The 19,381-nt window shown below is 38.2% G+C and overlaps 1 protein-coding gene across 2 annotated transcripts in view; it reads left to right on the forward strand.

The window, feature by feature from the left end:
- CERS6 (ceramide synthase 6) overlaps positions 1 to 19,381 on the forward strand; it is a 302,891-nt gene that overhangs the window by 71,799 nt on the left and 211,711 nt on the right. For both annotated transcript variants that reach the window (XM_014860459.3, XM_014860451.3), the window contains exon 2: positions 16,029 to 16,134. In XM_014860459.3, coding sequence (XP_014715945.1) covers positions 16,029 to 16,134 — 106 coding nt within the window. The remainder of the gene's footprint in view (positions 1 to 16,028; positions 16,135 to 19,381) is intronic.

Below are 19,381 nucleotides of genomic sequence, written 5' to 3' on the forward strand. Positions count from 1 at the left end.
CTGCCAAAGATGATTTAATAATAAAGCAGTGATTATCCAAGGGGCTCTTCCGCTCTCTTAAAGAATAGAACAAAGTTAGATTCAGGAATGAATCCTGAAAATCCTAAAAAATAAAAATTTAAAGTTAGAAAAGAAGACAACGGATGAGGAAAGTTTTATAGGATCCAGACCATTTATTCTTGAAGAGAGAAGAATGTAGGATGACTTAACCAGTATTTTCAAATATTTGAGATTATTGACTGTACCGTCTCAGAGGGCTGAGAAAAGAGGAAATGGGTTTACATTTCAGCAAGAAAAAGTCATGCGGGAAGGACATTTTGAGTCAAGCGTGATGAAAAACTAAAATAGGACACCAAGGGAAGGTTTTCTTTTACTTTTTGTTTTGAAATAATTATAGATTCACAGGAAATTGCAAAGAAATGTACAGGGAGGTTTCATGCCCAAAGGAAGTTTTTGAATGATCTCTCTAAAGAAAAAAATCTGGCTTGCAGGAAGGAGGCTCAACCAGCTGACATAGTCAGCTCTTACTTTTCTTGGCTCTTACGTGAATTTTTGCCGTCCTTATGTTCTTCCCATAACTAGTTTCACATTACAAGTTACTGACCAGTACAGACTAGAGATCCTTCTCATGCCTCAAATGTAGGCATCCTTTGATGAACATTTAAGACTGGCCAGCAGTTATTGAATACTTTCCAAATGTTGAACACTGTGATATGAGGTTTATATTCATTCTGTCAATGCTCACACAAAATTTGCGAAGTAGTTTTTATTGTCTCTTTAAATGAGGTAACTAGGGTTCAGAAATATTAGACAGCTTTCCAACACTCCACGTTCAGAGCAGATTCACTGGGATATGGATTTGCTCTAAAGGAATTTTTCTTTCTACTACATGGTACTATTAGAAAAAAACCATATTTTTTCCTAAGAAGAGGATTGTCGTCTGCCCACACACCATTGCGTGCCGTCTTCGCTTGTTTCTATCCCTTTCCAGTTGGTCTCAAGATGCCAGTGATTTAGAAATATTTCTCAACGTGAGACAGAGTGTACTTATGATTTTCATCCTATAGATGAGGAAATAGAGAAGTTCTGTGGCATCTCTAGGCAGAAGTAGAAGCAGTTTTTTTCTGGTGGCATCTCAGAATTCTTGGCGTATTTATTTAATGTAACATTTTTCTTGAAGTAATTTCATGCAGTTTCGTATCTCTTGGTCCTCCCATTGACTTGAGTTTCATCCTTTTCTCTACTTTACAAGGTATACTGAAATGGCATTTAATTTTTATTCCACCTACTATTCTCTCCCATGTCTCAGTCACAATGGAGTCCTTTGCTTAAGAGCTCCATGGAATTAGCTGAAATGCAGCCATCTCTTGGCTCTCCATGTTTGATTTTTGTGCCATTGTGTCATTGAGGTTTTGAGTCTTACCTGGTGTAGAGACCATCCTGTGCATCTCTATTTTTAAAGATATTTATTTTTTATTTTTGGTATTAAAAGTTTTTCACTGTCATTTTAAGTTGCTGAAAATATAGAAAAAGCATAAAAAGGACGCTAAAGTAAGCCATAATCCTCTTACCTGGCAATTGGCATGATTAACCTTTTAGTATATCTTCAGCGTCTTTTATATGTCGGAAATTTATATGTATGTATATAAGTAGTCATCACATATACATTGCTTTACCTCTTGCTTCTGAGCATTTTTCTATGTTATTAAATATTCAATGAAAGCATTTAAATGTTATTTACCTTTAAAATAAAATATCAACTTTAAACACAGCAAAGAGCAATATTATTTAAGTGAAATGAGTTTATTTGGGAATAACAGAGAAAGTGCAGTTTGGAACAAGCAAAATATGGTGAACCATAGGAAAGTCTAAAGAGACAAAAGGGCGGTCAGCCTTTATTAGGTTTTAGGAGGGAGTTGGGGAGGGCTGTTTTAAACAAGAGTTCATTGGAGGAGAAGGAGAGTTCAGAGTTGTGGTTTTTCATTGACTGCAAGGAGCTGACAGTTTGTTGTTACTGAGGTATGGAAACCTCTCTTCCTGCTGACTGTACAAGTTGAGATAGTGGTACCTGCGTGAGAGTTCTCCCTTCATGGTTTCCTGACTCCATTTTATTTATTTTTATTTACTTTTTTTTATTGAGTTAATGATAGGTTACAATTTTGTGAAATTTCAGTTGTACATTAATGTTTGTCAGTCATGTTGTAGGTGCACCACTTCACCCTTTGTGCCCACCCCCCACCCCACCTTTCCCCTGGTATCCACTAAACTGTTCTTAGTCCATAATTTTAAATTCCTCATATGAGTGGAGTCATACACAGATTATCCTTCTCTAGCTGGCTTATTTCACTTAACATAATTCCCTCAAGGTCCATCCATGTTATTGCAAATGGAATGATTTTGTTCTGTTTTACAGCTGAGTAGTATTCCATTGTATATATGTACCACATCTTCTTTATCCATTCGTCTGTTGCTGGACACTTAGGTTGCTTCCATGTCTTGGCTATTGTAAACAGTGCTGCAATAAACATTGGGGTGCATAGGACTTTTGGGATTGCTGACTTCAAGCCCTTTGGATAAATACCCAGTAGTGGGATGGCTGGATCGTATGGTAGTTCTATTTTTAGTTTTTTGAGGAATCTCCATACTGTTTTCCACAGTGGCTGCACCAGTTTGCATTCCCACCAGCAGTGTATGAGGGTTCCTTTTTCTCCACAACCTCTCCAACATTTGTTACTATTAGTTTTAGATATTTTTGTCATTCTAATGGGTGTAAGGTGATATCTTAGTGTAGTTTTGATTTGCATTTCCCTGATGATCAGTGATGATGAGCATTTTCTCATGTGCCTATTGGCCATCAGTATATCTTCTTTGGAGAAATGTCTGTTCATGTCTCCAGCCCATTTTTTGATTGGGTTGTTTGATGTTTTGTTGTTGAGTTGTGAGAGTTCTTTATATATTATGGATATTAAGCCTTTGTCAGATATATGACTTGCAAATGTTTTTTCCCAGTTAGTGGGTTGTTTTTTTGTTTCAATCCTGTTTTCATTTGCCTTGAAGAAGCTCTTTAGTCTGATGAAGTCCCATTTGTTTATTCTTTCTATTGTTTCCCTTCTCTGAGAAGGCATGGTGTCCGAAAAGATCCTTTTAATACTGATGTCAAAGAGTGTACTGCCTATGTTTTCTTCCAGAAGCCTTATGGTTTCAGGTCTCACCTTTAGGTCTTTAATCCATTTTGAGTTTATTTTGGTGAATGGTGACAAAGAATGGTCAATTTTCATTCTTTTACATGTGGCTTTCCAGTTTTCCCAGCACCATTTGTTGAAAAGACTTTCTTTTCTCCATTGTATGCCCTCAGCTCCTTTGTCAAAGATAAGCTGTCCATAGATGTGTGGTTTTATTTCTGGGCTTTCAGTTCTGTTCCATTGATCTGTGCACCTGTTTTTGTACCAGTACCATGCTGTTTTGATTACTGTAGCTTTGTAGTATGTTTTGAAGTCAGGGATTGTGAAGCCTCCCGTTTTGTTCTTTTTTCTCAGGATTGCTTTAGAAATTCGGGGTCTTTTGTTGCCCTATGTGAATTTTCGGATTCTTTGTTCTAATTCTGTAAAGAATGTCATTGGGATTCTGATTGGGATGGCATTGAATCTGTAGATTGCTTTAACTATGTTTATTCTTCCAGTCCATGTACATGGAATGTCTTTCCATCTCCTTATGTCGTCATCCAATTCTCTCAGAAAGGCCTTGTAATTTTCATTATATAGGTCCTTCACTTCCTTAGTTAAATTTACCCCAAGGTGTTTTATTCTTTTTGTTGTGATTGTGAATGGTATTGTGTTCTTGAGTTCTTTTTCTGTTAGTTCATTATTGGAGTATAGAAATGCTACTGATTTATGCAAATTGATTTTATATCCTGCAACTTTGCTGTAGTTGTTGATTACTTCTAACAGTTTTCCAATGGATTCTTTGGGGTTTTCTATATATAAGATCATGTCGTCTGCAAACAGCGAGAGTTTCACTTCTTCCCTTCCTGTTTGGATTCCTTTTATTCCTTTTTCTTGCCTGATTGCTCTGGCCAGGACCTCCAGTACTATGTTGAATAAGAGTGGTGATAGAGGGCATCCTTGTCTCATTCCTGTTTTCAGGGGGATGGCGTTCAGTTTTTGCCCATTGAGTATGATGTTGGCTATGGGTTTGTCATATATGGCCTTTATTATGTTGAGGTAGTTTCCTTCTATGCCCATTTTCTTCAGAGTTTTTATCATAAATGGCTGTTGGATCTTGTCAAATGCCTTCTCTGCATCTATTGAGATGATCATGTGGTTTTTATTCCTCAGTTTGTTGATGTGGTGTATCACATTGATTGATTTGCGGATGTTGAACCATCCCTGCATCCCTGGTATGAATCCCACCTGATCATGATGTATGATCCTTTTGATGAATTGCTGAATTCTGGTTGCCAAAATTTTGTTTAGAATTTTTGCATCTATGTTCATCAGTGATATTGGCCTGTAGTTCTCTTTTTTCGTGGTGTCCTTGTCAGGTTTTGGTATCAGCGTGATGTTGGCCTCATAGAATGTGTTAGGAAGTGTTCCATCGTCCCTAATTTTTTGGAATAGTTTGAAAAGGATAGGTATTAAATCCTCTCTGAAAGTTTGGTAGAATTCCCCAGGAAAGCCATCTGGTCCTGGGGTTTTATTCTTTGGGGTGTTTTTGATTGCTGTTTCAATCTCTTTCCTTGTGATTGGTCTGTTCAAATTCTCTGCCTCTTCTTGAGTGAGCTTTGGGAGATTGTAGGAGTCCAAGAATTTATCCATTTCCTCTAGGTTATCCATTCTGTTGGCATATAGTTTTTTGTAGTATTCTCTTATAATTCCTGACTCCATTTTAAATGAACTTTCCTTTATTTATTTTTACAAAAGCATATAAATGTACAAACCTAAACAATAAAGAAAGGTATGGGGGCCGGCCTGGTGGCATAGCAGTTAAGTTCGCACGTTCCGCTTTGGTGGCCCAGGGTTCGCCAGTTCGGATCCCGAGTGCAGACATGGCACCACTTGGCAAGCCATGCTGTGGTAGGTGTCCCACATATAAACCAGAGGAAGATGGGCAAGGATGTTAGCTCAGGGCCAGGTTTCCTCAGCAGAAAGAGGAGGATTGGCAGCAGATGTTAGCTCAGGGCTAATCTTCCTCAAAAAAAAAAAAAAAAAATGTATGAAAGGCAAATTAATCTTCTTAATACCAAAAGATTATCACCCTTAACAATTTCTCACTACTCTTCCTGGTAAAAATGTTTTTTAAGTACGCAAAAGGGATATTATCCTTGTTCTGTATCTTGTGTTTTACATTTCCCAGTGTGTCTTGAAGCACAACAAATCTACCTCATTTTAACAATTTTATGGAATTCCGTTGTATGGATATGCCATATTTCATGTGTATCCTTCTGATAAATATTTGTTTCCTGTCTTTTTTGTTATTGCAAGCAATACTGGAATAAACTTTATTTTTAAAAATGCTAGCATATCTGTAGGGAAAGTTTTTAGTAGGATATGTAACTAGTAACACCCATAAGTGCTTAGGCATTTTAACAATTTGCTAAATACTGGTAAATTGCATTTCAAAGATTGCACCCAGTTCAGACACCCACCAGCAGTTTACCAGAGCACCTGTTTCCGCTTCCTCCTGTCAGCATTGGAATTTATCAAAATTTAACTTTTTGGCAAAGGTTACAGGTGAGAATGATAATATGTTTTGATACCATTTTTTTTTAACTGAGTGAGGGTAATCATCTTTCCATTTGTTTATTGGTCATTGTTGCTTATTTCTGTGACCCACCCGTTTATATCCTATATGCGTTCTTTACTAAACTTCCATGAGCACTTTGTTGGTATTCTTGTTTCTCCAAATCCTCAGCCATATTTCATATTATCAGATGCAGCCTGAAGGATGTGAAATGGTATTGTTGCATTTTCCTGATGAGATTATCTCTTTGTATCTTTATTGATATTTCTGTTTTCTCTCTGAAAATTGCCTATTTTGCATCTTTTGCCCATTTTTCTGCTGATCATCAAAAATCTTTAAAAATGCAAAAATTCAAGATGTAGAAGAAGAGTCTAGAGATTTTCCTCTTCAAAACTTTATAGCTGGTTTATTTGAAGCTTTGGAAATATTATCTAGCAAGAGTGACCCAAAATTCAGGTTAGAGATCAAGCACATTGAAGACTGGATAGTTATCCTGTGATGAAAGTTATTGCCATGGTCAATCTGAAGAATTTAATCCTTCAGACTCACCTTTGCTTGAATCTTTATTGTAGGAACATTTTGAGACTTTGACCAGAGTTTTATACTGTCAGAAAGGGTCCAGTGGCTATTTCCTGAGAGAGTCATCGAAACAGCAAAAAAATAAGAACAATATAAGTCTATGTAATCATTAAATATCATCTTTTACAAGGATCTGTAATTTCTTGGGAGAAATATTCAAAACAGGAAATAAAGCAGATTACTTAATATACATAGTGTAATGCAATTTTGTTTAATAAAAATATGGTAAAAAAAGTTCAAAAAACGTGGTAGAGTATGTGTGTGGGAGGTAGCAGAAAAATGCTCAAATGTTAATAATGTTCATCTTTGGGTGATGGCATTCCTGGTGATTTTTAATATTGTTACAAGTGCTTTTTGTTCCTTTCACACTTTCTATACAGTACACCACTTTTAAAATCCACAAAAGTTACAAAAATGAAGGCTCAGTAGAATTTTGATGGTTAATTAATTTCTTGAGTTCTTGGAGAGTATGGACTGTTGTACAATTTGTAATTGTCTTGGCCCTGTCCATAATTCTCTTTTACTGCTAGGTTTATTATATTTTTATGAGCTACACTTTTTTTCCACCTGGGTTTTACAGTTGCCCAACAACAAAGGAAACACAAGTAGTACAATGCTAAATTCCTCTGATAAAACATAACTGTTCTTCTTCAGATTTAATCCTATCACATGCTTTATTTTATAGTTATCATTTTAGTCTATATTGCCTCACTTTTAAAATTACCATTGTAGGGTGCGGACATGGCACCACTTGGCAAGCCATGCTGTGGTAGGCGTCCCACATATAAAGTAGAGGAAGATGGGCACGTATGTTAGCTCAGGGCCAGTCTTCCTCAGCAGGAAGAGGAGGATTGGCAGCAGTTAGTTCAGGGCTAATGTTCCTAAAAAAAAAAAAAAAATTACCATTGTATCATAAATTTCCATGGTCCACATAGTTTATATAAGTATCCTTTTAAATAGCTATGTGATATTTCATGGGGTGTTTGTGCTCTAATTTTTTTAAACATTAAACATTGGAGTCACCCTAGGATTTATTTCTTGAATCTCCTCTCTTACTTATTTGTGCTCATTTTCCAGGTGATTTAGTACAAGTCTTATGGCTTTATATGTCATCTGTGTGTTGATGACACCAAATTTCTGTCTCTAGTCCTGAACTCCAGACTATGTCAGCTGTCTACTTGACATTTCAGTAGCTTAAGAAGCCTAACCTCACACTTAGCATGCCTGAGATTGAACTTGAGATCTTCATCCCAACCCTCAAACCTACCCCTATCCTTCCAGATGCTCAGGTCAAGAGCCTGTCGTCATCATTTGTTCCTTTCGTTCTCTCTCATCCCATATTGAAACCAGTGAATCCTGTGGGTGCAACCTTCAAAGTAGTTTGAGGATCTGATCACTTTTCACTGCCTTTCTTACCACCACCTTCTTTGAGCTGCCATCATCATGTCTTACCTAGATCACTGTAGCAACCTCCCAGGCCTCGCTGCTGTTATCCTTGCTCCCCTTCAGTCTGTTCTCAACAGAGGAGCCAGTGACTCTGTTAAAATATGTCAGTCACTTAGGTTTTCTTGTCAGAGTCCTGCAGTGGCTTCATGCCTCACTCACGGTGAAAACCAAAGTCCTTCAAATAGCCCACCTGGTGTGATGATGTAGCTGCCTGCTGCTCTCCAACCCCACTTTTCTCCTCTTGCTCTAATTAACTCCCCTCTAGCCTCATTGGCCTCTGGATATGACTGCAACATCTCAGTCATACTCCTTCCTCGGGGCCTTTGCCTTGACTGCTATTCCTTCCAGAATGTTCTTGGCCCGCTTATCTTCCTAGTTTATTTTCTTACCTCTTTCAGGAATCTGCTCACTTTCTCAGTGGCCTTCCCTGCTCAGTCTATTAAAAATTGCAAACTCACCTCATCCTTCTTAGCAGGCCTCATTTTTCTCTATACACTTTTACTGTTTGGTATAACATAATCACTTTATTTATTTTTTATCATCCCCATTAGAAGGTGAGCTCCATAAAAGCAGGGATTTTGTTCACTGCTGCATCCCCACCACTTAGAGCAGGGCTGGTGCATCATAGGTGCTCAGTGAGTTGTCTGTTAGTGAATCATTAAGCTATTTACCATTTTTCCCTATTAAAATAACAATACATGAAAATCTTTACATTTATGGCTTTTTTCCTTTGTTTGACAGATTTCCTTAGATAAATACCTAAAAGTAGGATTACTCAGTGAAAGCGTATGACTGTATCACAAATATTTTAACAATGCCTCTTTAATCAGCTTATCTTTTCTTTTTTTCGGGAAAGGGAAAAACATTCTTTTTATTAATAGATTATGTTAGGATCAACTGGGTCTAAATTTTGTCTGAGCTGTCTACTTTAAGCTTTAAGACCTTGGACAGATCCTTTAACTTCTTTGAGATTTAGTTTATATTTTTGTAAAATGTGACTAATATTTACTTCAAAGAGTTGTGTTAGGCCAAAAAAAAGAGGATGAAACACTGCAAACCACTTGACACATAGTACCTGTCAGTAAATATGGCTCCTGGCTCCATACTGGCCTTCTTCCCACTAAATATTTGTCTCCTTGAAGCAGTTTTATCTTATGTAGGATTGTAGGATACACAGTCATACACATAGGCCTACTCACTCAGGTATATGCACACATGTGCCTAAACACGCACCCACACATTAGCTCTCAAAATCCAATCTATACTGTTCTCTTAAGTTTTGAATTTTTAATACTTACTGTGATCCTAGCTATGGCATGCCCATTACTGATGAGTGTCGGAGTCTGTGGAAGGGCTGGTAGTCAAACAGTGAGTTCAATCAATCACCTCTCCCCATTGTTTCTTTCTTGAATGTTCACTTGTCCATACCTACCTTTCTTTCCAGCACAGTCTGGAGTGGGACATGTATTATTTCTCATAATTAGATTTAAGTATTTCATCTGTTATTAATTGGTTGTGATTAATTTCAAAGACCTTCTAAGTACTTTTGTATTTATCAATATATTTGCCATTTCTGATGTTCTCCGTTTCATTCCTGAAGATTTAAGTTTCCCTCTGGCTTTGCTTCCTTCCCGCCTAAAGAACTTCCTTTAGGATTCTTGAAGTGGGAGTCTGGTGACAGCAAATTCTCTTAGTTTTCCTCTCACCTTCATTCTTTGAAGACTAGTTTTGCTGGACATAGAATTTTGGGGTGACAGTTTTTTGTTTTTGTTTTTGCTTCCAGCACTTTAAAGATATTGTTTTACTGTCATTTAGCCTCCATAATGTCTGGTGAGAAGTCCATTGTCTTTCAAATTATTGTTCCCTATAAATAATATGTCATTTTTGTCTGGTGACTTTTTAATATTTTCTATTTATCTTTGATTTTCATCAGTTTGACTATGATTTGTCTAGGTTTTCTTCATTTTTTTTTTTTTTTTGAGGAAGCTTAGCCCTGAGCTAACTACTGCCAATCCTCCTCTTTTTGCTGAGGAAGACTGGCCCTGAGCTAACATCCATGCCCATCTTCCTCTACTTTATATGTGGGACGCCTACCACAGCATGGCTTGCCAAGTGGTGCCATGTCCACATCCGGGATCCGAACCAGTGAACCCTGGGCCGCCGAGAAGTGGAACGTGTGAACTTAACCACTGCGCCACTGGGTCGGCCCCACAGGTTTTCTTCATTTTGAACTTATCTCTTTTTGAGGTTCTTGAGGTTCTTGAATCCATATGTTTTTTCTTTTATCAGATTTGAGAAATTGTAAACTATATTTTTTCTAATATTTTCTTCTTCTTCCCTACTGTGTCTCCTTTTTTTCCTGACACTCAAACTACCCAGGCATTAGACTTTTTGGAATTATTGCACAGGTCCTCAAAGTCTGTTTATTTTTCCTTTTTTTTTCTTTCTCTTTTTCAGGTTGCGTGGTTTCTATTGACTTATCTTTGAGTTCACTGAATGTCTTTGCATGTTTTTTCCCCTAAGAGTGGACGTATTTTCTTCACTCTTCATCAACATATTACATTGTATTCTGGATTTTGAAAGTTACATTTTGGAGATTCTGGATTTTTTTATATTGCTCTGGAAAGCATTGATGTTTTGTGTTAAGTGGCAATTTGCTTAGCTAGATGCAAATTGTAGCCTGTCGTGCCTGGAGTAGACAGTGGCCTCAGTCTCCTTTCAGTTCTTTAAACCTTAGCTCCTAGCTTCGTACACTTTACCTTGTACATACAGCATTCACGGGTCAGCCAGAATCACGCTTAGTTTATACAGAGAATTAGGGGTTGGCTTCTCTGGCTTTTTCCCTTTCATGATTCTCTGGTAACTCTCTATTTTCCCCGGGCTCCTCCCCTGGTTCCTGCAGCTAGAAAGAGAGTGTGTTTTCCTATCAAAGTTTTATCTGCTGCTGTGATTGTCTGATCTCAGAGTAGAGCTGTGAAAATAAATAGATAAATAAATAAACAGACAGGGAGCTCGCTCTCTGCTGGTTTCTGCTCCAACTTTTGACTCATCTCCGAAGTCCGCTTGCTTTTATTCAGTCTCCAGAGCCCTCAGGAAGTTTTGTTTTGTTTTGTTCAGGGGAGTCGGGATGTTGTACAGAGTTTTGAAAGATGAAAAATCAATTTGCTGGGAGCTCGCTCCCCCACATCAAAAACAGAATACCCCTTGCAATTTTTTTTAATTGAAATCTTTATTGAGATCGTTATAGATTCACATGCAGTGGTTAGAAGTAATACACCAAAAGTCCACACTTTACCCAGCTTCCCCAATGATAACATTTTGTAAGACTATAGTATAATGTCACAGCCAGGATATTGATATGGATACAATCTCTTGAACCTCTTCAGATTTCCCTAGTTGTACTTGTACTCATTTGTGTGTGTGTGAGATTTCATTCTATACAATTTTATCACATGTAGGTTTGTGTGTCCACCACCCAGCCTTCCAACCACACTGTTTTGAAAAATTTAGGAAATGCTAGAATTAGAAAAGACTGAAAGTCTCTGGCCATGCTCCCCAATGAAGATGATTGCATAGTTTTATGTAATTAGAAATGACATTTGCCCTGTGAACATCTATTTTTTTATTAGTCTCCTTTCCCATATTGCAGACATGTTTGAGTGCATTCATCACTCCATGTTTTGTGTGTGGCTTTAGCCACACCACAGCCCGGGGTTTACCTCAGTGCAGAGATGTTCAATTCATGTTTAAAATACAAATCCATGTTGCACAGTAGAATTGAAAAGTAGGAATGTCTTAAGTGTTTTCTCTGCTTTTAAATGGAGACTAGTATTTTTGAAAGCTTACATCCTTATTATATTTACTTTCAAATATGTTATTATACATGAAAATACTTCATAGATGTTTGATCTTTTGACGGTGGTGTTGCTGCTTTTGATAAAAAAGTAATTAGGTGAGCGTTTCCTGGTAGAGGTAATCATCACAGCTTGAAAGTACGTATTTCCTTTCATCCATTCTATTTGTAGGTACTCTCATCTGGCCCCTCTCTGTCTCTGTCTCTCTTTTAAGACAACCCTTTTGAAAGGCATCGTTTGTGAACTTACTTCTGTTAGAGCTAGCACTGGAAAAGAAATTGTCCAGCTTTTCTCTAATGGATCATGACAGTAGGTGATAAAATTATGGTCATTGTGCCATGAGTTTTTTTTGTTGCCTAATACGCTCTCTGAAAAAAAAAAAATATGCCAGCAGTGATTCACAAATTCTTTGGAGAATGAACACAAACAAAATTTCTATATTTTCATCTACCTTATTAGGAAGATGAAGAGAGATTCTTCTCTCATTTGGGATTTGAAATTGTTTTCTGCCTATCTTGTGAAATTTTTTAAATCTAGGAAATTAAGTGTTTGGCTATCCATACTAGATAAGTTGAAAAGAGAACACCTAGTGAGGGGTTGGTGGAGCCTACGCAAGTTCTCTCTAGGGCAGCTTTGACTTCATGGGGACAATGGGAATTATAGAAATAGCTTCTCGTATCAGAGTGATCGTCTTCTACCCTTTGAGTCCCAAATGAGGACCCTGAGTGGATGTGGATATTCAAGGGGTTTAAAATGTACAGCTTCTGTGGAAAAGATAGGAAGGGCACCTACCACTGTATTTTAGCTGGTTCATTCATTCATTCATTCATTCATCAAATATTCATTGATTGCCCACAGTATGCCAGGCATGTACATAAAAATATTCTATGACATAGTAACTTATTCCAGAGAATTCAAGTGGTTTGATTTATTGTGCATACTCACCATGGGCCATTTAAATGTAGAGAGCGTCAACCTTTAAATTGACTTAAATTCTGTTAAATTTGTCTGTCACTCCTTGCACCCAATCCCTACCCCAAATCGTCAGAATTTGGAACTTAGCCTGTCTAGTAAATCAAGATGGGGAGCTGATGATAGCATTGACCTTCCTGGGAAAGAAATATGCCAACCTCTGCTTCCCTTCCCTTGGAGGCAGAGGCTTCTCACCTCTCTCACCTCTGCAAAGTGGAGGTGGTGATAATCTGGCCTCATCTGGCCAAGGGAGGATTAGATGAGCTCATGTGCCAGGCTCCAGAGATACAGACTTTCCCTAAAGCCATTCCTCCCTTCCTGGAGCCCACACGCATTAGGGAGAGGGACACACATGTTCATACTAACTATCCTGTGCTAAGTGTGAGCACAGCACGCTAGAGGGCCATGGGGATGGGTAGGGGAGCTGGAAAGATTTGGGCCCTGAGAGAAGGCCAGGTGTGGATGAGCTTGCAACATGGTGGCATTGCTTGTGTGGACTCAGTGTGGATCCATCCTGGGCCTGGGGCTTGATGATGAGCGTCACTATAGTTTATTGTCCAAATGGGGACACTTTTTTAAAAAAAATCATTGTGGCAAGATATCAGACAGAGATGCTTTTGTCCATAAAGCTGGTGCCATTAATAATGATCCTGGGACAACCAGACTGTGAGGAAAAACTGAGGCAAGTGGTCATTCTACCTGATGACCCTTATCTTTTTCAGTTGCCTGTCTTGCTCTCTGGTATCTTCTTTTTTACTTGATACTTTTAGGACTTGTTGGATATACAAGACTTGATGCAGTGTAGGTGAAGCTGAGTGGGTTGCTGGGCCCAGAGAAGTCATGGAGTGTAATGCTATGGTGTGAAACCGTACACATGGCTCACATCAAAGATTTTAGACAAAGAGACCGTGTGACATTATGTTTTAACATATATATGTGTTTGTATACACATATAATTTATGTACATGTGTAATTATTACTATAATTTTTTACATATGAAGAGACTGAGGCACAGAGGGATTAATTTCTGTAGCTGGGGTTCCACAGCCAGATAGTAACAGAGATGATTCCAACGCTATCCTTTGGACACTGCTTTAAAAATCTGTTTACAGAGCGTCATGTTTATTTGATAATTTTGATTATCAAAATTTGATAAGTTTGGTGATCAAGGGGTTTTCCTTTTTCAAGATGCTATTGCACTAGTTCTTGACATTTAGAGAAGAGTTTTTAAAAAGTGGTTTGAAGCTTAAAATGAGGAGAGAGGTGTGAAATGTTCTATTGTGCAACAGATGCTAAAAAAATTGTTGAATTCTTTGTAAGTTACTAGAGGATGATATCAAAGGTGGGGAAGTTGCTTTTGAGGAGATTCTGTTGACTGAATTTCTTGGCTGTCATACTGCCCCTCCCCACGTATTGTTGTGGGGCACACAGAGGAGGTCTGTTAGCTTGTCAACAGTACTCAAAATAATGGTAGCAACAATGAAAACATATTTACTGAAGATAGCCAGTTGATCAAATTTCTTGAATCTCTCTTGCATATACCCAGGCTCTGTTGCATATTCAGAGATGAAATGATCAGCCTCTGCATTTAGACTCTTCACTCTTTAGAAGAAAGAAGACCATGTGCTAGACTAGGAGGATGTTACAAGGATGATGATAACAAATTCCAAAAGGGAATTCGAACACAGTGTTTCAGAAGTTATGGGAATTGGGAACATGAGAGAGGGCTAGGGAAAAATCCAACGGGGAAGAGTAGAAGGCAACCATTGGAAAAGTTGATTTTGGCTTTTATGCCAAATTAATTTTGCTATTTTACCTTTTTTTTTTTTTCCCACTTTTACTGGACTTCATGTCTTTTCACATCCCTCATTATACCTTATGATGAAAAGGCAAGTAACCACAAAGCAGGAAAGAAGTTCTGGATTCTCTTCTGTGGTCATTACCCATCAAACTTCATTTCTTCCCACTAGCTACAACCATAGCTCCATGATTATTGTTCATAGTGAAGACCAGAGTTATTAGAAAAAGATTACACTTCTCTTTAAGAAGGTAGGAGAAGAGGCAATATACCTTAGAAAATTTTACATTAAAAAGAATTGAGAATGCAAATGTTTTGGGAAAAGTCCAGTTTCTAGAAGATTTATGTACTAGGAAAGGGTAGTTGTTCTTTCTTTCTAACTTTGTCCCAGAGGGCCCAGTGAAACAGGTATTATATTGCATTTTCCATGTATGTCTTTTCTAGTTTAGGCTTGCATGTACAGTATTCCATTTCCCTGTTTGAATAAATGTCTCCTCTTTAACTTGAAATAGAACCCAGTAGGACATTATGTGGTACTATGTATGCAAACTTCATTAGTCACACTTAAAAAAAAAATTCCTTCTTTGTCTGCTTTTCTTTAATCTTATCGACTATTATTAAAGAAGCTTCATGTAAGATTTACTCATGATCTGTTTTGTACATGTATCAATTGTTGCCTTTGGCCAGCATTAAATTAATTTGGGTAATACTTTCATATAATATTATGTTATTTTGTATTAGTAGAAAATATTAAATGTCACTACTGAAAAGAAATATTTATAGAACCTCATTTCCTGAACATTTAGTCTAAAACAACTCTTAAAGTTATAAATGCTTTTTCTTTTTAAAAGAGTTTTAGACATGTCACCATAGTTTTGGGGGCCTCATGCCCTCTGCCTGAACTCCTTCAATGCTTCATTCGCATATCAAACACAACCAGAAATCAAGCTAAATCTTCCCATTCTTCTTGACATAGCCATTTGCTTAGGATAAAAACAGTGCGGTTGATGTCTGAAATCATTTCAGACTTTTCAGCTTATCTGAGAAATCATGCTGTTTGACATTCTTCATTACTTCTTATGAGAAAAAAAGCAAATAACCACAAAGCAGAGAATTTTACAAATCCATGAGGAATTGGAGTTGCGTATAGCACACTTTGATTATAGAGACAAAAATGGCCAATTTTATGACTAGGGTTGATCAAAAACACACTCTAGATGTGTAATCAGATGGTTAGTAAACACTTTCTCACAGTGAAAATATAACATGACTGTTGCTAGTCAGGCATTAGTAAGGAGAGTATAAATTATATCACTTTAAAATCATGGTTCATTTTGTTTATATATCTTACTTATGCACTTATATTTGTCTTTGGATAGTTTTTTATCGTTCAGTTTCATTGGAACTTGAGGATCAGGAGGTTTAAATGTTTTAAAAGGATTTCTTTTTTACTGTTACTGCTGGGGGACTAAAGGAGAAGAAAAAAGTTGAACCTGCTTTAGAGTTACCGACATTGTAATATTGGCAATGTCCACCCATAAAATCTTATCAGCACTTTATCGGGAAAATTGAGTAACATATAACTGGTAATAACTATAGAAAGAATAATTTCTGACCCTTTTTTTTTTTTTTTTTTTAAGATTTGTAGCCAAACCATGTGCTATAGCCCTCAACATTCAGGCCAATGGACCACAAATTGCCCAGCCAAATGCCATTCTGGAAAAGGTCTTCACTGCGATTACAAAGGTATGATTGTCCTTTTCTGGGATGTGAATTGTCATGACCACCATTCTCAGTCTGCAGTCATTCAATCCCTTCTCTCCTGGCTTTGAGAACTAACTTGCCCAGCCTCATGCTGGAAGGCATACCTGTGGAAAGCATGCAAGCATTGTGATGAGACCAAAATGGGTGGAAGCTGAAGAAATGTGGGCATGTTTGAGACCTGTTTGTTTACTCTCCAGTTGATTTCGAAAGCTATCTGGGAAGAAGTCTAGATTAGATAGTTATTAGTCTCATTCCGTGCCTCTTTTAATCTGACATGACATGAAGCACTATGTAAAACAGTTGGATGGCACTTTGCAGAGGTGAGTGGGTAGAGCTGAGGAATGTAAATAATGTATGTGTGAGAAAAAGTGCCCGTTTGCTTTTAGCATCATCCGTATGTTCTAGCAGTTGTGAGACATAGACAAATGTGCACAAAATGGGGAATAATTGAAGGAGAGAAGAGTTGCAACGTGAAGGAGTAAAGAACAAAGGTCAGGATAGTTCTAAGTTATAGATTCACTGTGGAGAAAGTAGGAGAGGAGGTATTCACTCTCATGAGAGTTAAAGTCCAAGCCAAGAGTGGAGAGAGGAGAGCAGGGGAGGGGAGGGAGAAGAGATGGGGAAAGGTTGCCCCACCCCCTCTCCAGCTGATAGCTCCATGAGAAAAAACGGGGAGGAAAAAGACCAAAGTCCAAAACCCAAGTCTAAGGCTGTGAGAAAATAAAGCAAATCACAGTCTCCAAATGCCTTTTCTTATATCTTTCTCTTATCTTACTCTTGCATGGACAAGAAGAAAAGAACAGAAGTGTAACATTCTATGAGAAGTATTGTGTATTTGTGTATTAAATGGTTGGTTCATTTTCCCTCTTTGGTTTTTCTGGGAGAGTTACTCACGCGTTTAAGATGTGATTTGACAATGTTAACCAAATTTTATTCCTTTTTTAGAATTGTGTTGCTAACCATTTATTTCACTTGTCTCTTGTCTTAAAACCATTAATTCCAATATTCAAACACTTTTTAAAAATTTTTATGGTCTTTACTTCTGCCAAAATTCTCTAGGGTTTTTCCCTCTATTCTTTTAAAAATAGTATATTTTTCCTGGAAAAGTGGAATAAAGCACCAGGTGTTTTTTAGATCTCTGCTAGGAAGGAGAGAAGAGTGAGTGGCATTTGAGGAAGAGCTCTTCTGCTAGTTTTGTGGGATGATTTTAGATTGCCAAATTCCACCCTGAAGGGACACATATACTACAGTATTTAAAGGAAGAAAATAATAGGAAAAAACTTGCATTTTTGTTCAACATGTCAATTTGCTGCAGTGAAACACCTTTTTCCCTCTAAAAGAGCAGATGTGTAGGGAGTTGTCAGGTTAATTTTTTAACGTGATTACAACACATTTGTATTTATCTTGTGAATTACTCTAAAGGCATAATAAAATGAGTTTTCTACCCAAATATTATGCCTCCCTTTAGAAATCCTGCAGTGAACATTTTATTTCCCTTGCCTTATGTTTATTATGGTTACTGGCGAAATTTCTTCTATAAAGGTAATAAAAGGATTTTGCAGCCAGGTTGACTGCTCTGGAGAATACTTGCTGCTAGCTACTTTAATGATCAGATTCTTTTAGTTTCCACAGTGATTCTTTTGAAAATTTTCACATGATTAAAGCAGAAGCCTCATGTTTTAAATATAAATGCAGCAAAGTTGGAACTGTTTTTCCTTGAATTCTTTGTAGTTCTCTAGTGTTATTTGTGATATAAGAAAGTAGCAAGTCAGTTGACTGGAATAGAAGTAGCAGGACTTGGGGCGTTTGAACAGTGTCTGTATGTATTGGAGTGATCATTCAGCATTCTGGCCTTAACCATGCTTTCAAGTGACCTTTGATGAAGGCCATGATTATCATCTTTCAGATGTGTAGGGATGTACCCTCAAAACTTACTACTTACAGGCCTAGCTACGTAATTTGTGGGGACCAGCGCAGAATGAAAATCTGGGGACCCTTGTTCAAAAAGCATGAAAAAAAGAGCCATTAAAAACATAGAAATATAAAGCTTTTCCCTTTCTGCCATTGTCTCTCTCCTCTCTTGTCCTGTCAAGGTGTTATTTTATTTGCTATTTAATGTCATGCTCCCTGAGGCATGGGGATACTCATGGGGCAAGTACAGACCCTCACAAGTGCCTGGGGACCCCACTCTGACTTAAGGCACACACAACCGACTGGCTGGCTATTGGGCTGACATGCCATGCCTTGACCAAGGCAGAGGAGTTGAGGGTAGCTTCTCCCTTTCCATGGGCCTATTGCCCTAACCCGTGGTGGATAGGTGACCTCTAAGTGTATTGAAATCTCTGTGCCAGGACACACTAGGTATCCGGTTTGGGGGTGGGCAAGACGCTTATCTCCACTGAGTCACCTTCCAAATGCACTGAGGTGCTGCCTGCCCATGGTGCAGATGGCTGCCCCCGTGCCCCACCTTGAGAGACCATGGGGTGTGCACACCCAACCCAGCCCTTTCTATGCTTGCACCCAGGGTAGCAGCAGTCACTAGGCAGCAGTGGGAAGGGAAAGGCTGGCAGGACCTGAGGAGCCAGGGAATTAGGTTACCCAGAACTTGTTTAGGGGAAGTGGTAGGACTGTGTGTGAGCCAAGACTCCAAGCCTCTGACACATGCTTCTGCATTCCATTGGACTTCACATTCAGAACACAATTTCCATAACAAAAGTATTAAGAATTTTAAGATAGCAACCACAGAACTTTAAACCCCAAGTGTGGGCCCTTCTGAATGTGTGACTGCACTAGTCACATGCCCTGACTATGTAGTTCTCATCTGTGAAATTAGCTGATAAATTTGAACCCCTTTATATTCTTCAGCAGTGTTTCCTCTTGAGGTAACATCTGTGTGTCTGTCTCTCTCACTCCCTTCCCCCCCCAATTCTAAAATTTAATAAACATTTCAGAGAATCTACCCCTGTTGCAAAATAATTAGACGCATTGATTTTTTGAGTCAGTCAGACCTGAGTTGTATATTGGAACATCAGCTGTGCTGCCTCCTGCCATTGTGGCCGTAGGCTGTAAGTCTGTTGGTTAGTAAATGAGGGGGAAGCTGTTTGGGCCAGGGGTTCCCACACTTTGCATTAGGATCACCTGAGGAGTTAGAAGCAGATTGCTGCATCCTGTTTTAGAGATTCTGATTCAGCAGACTTGGGATGGGGCTCAAGAACCTGCAACTATGGGT

Source organism: Equus asinus, chromosome 4 (genome assembly GCF_041296235.1).
Source record: "Equus asinus isolate D_3611 breed Donkey chromosome 4, EquAss-T2T_v2, whole genome shotgun sequence".
Taxonomy (NCBI): domain Eukaryota; kingdom Metazoa; phylum Chordata; class Mammalia; order Perissodactyla; family Equidae; genus Equus; species Equus asinus.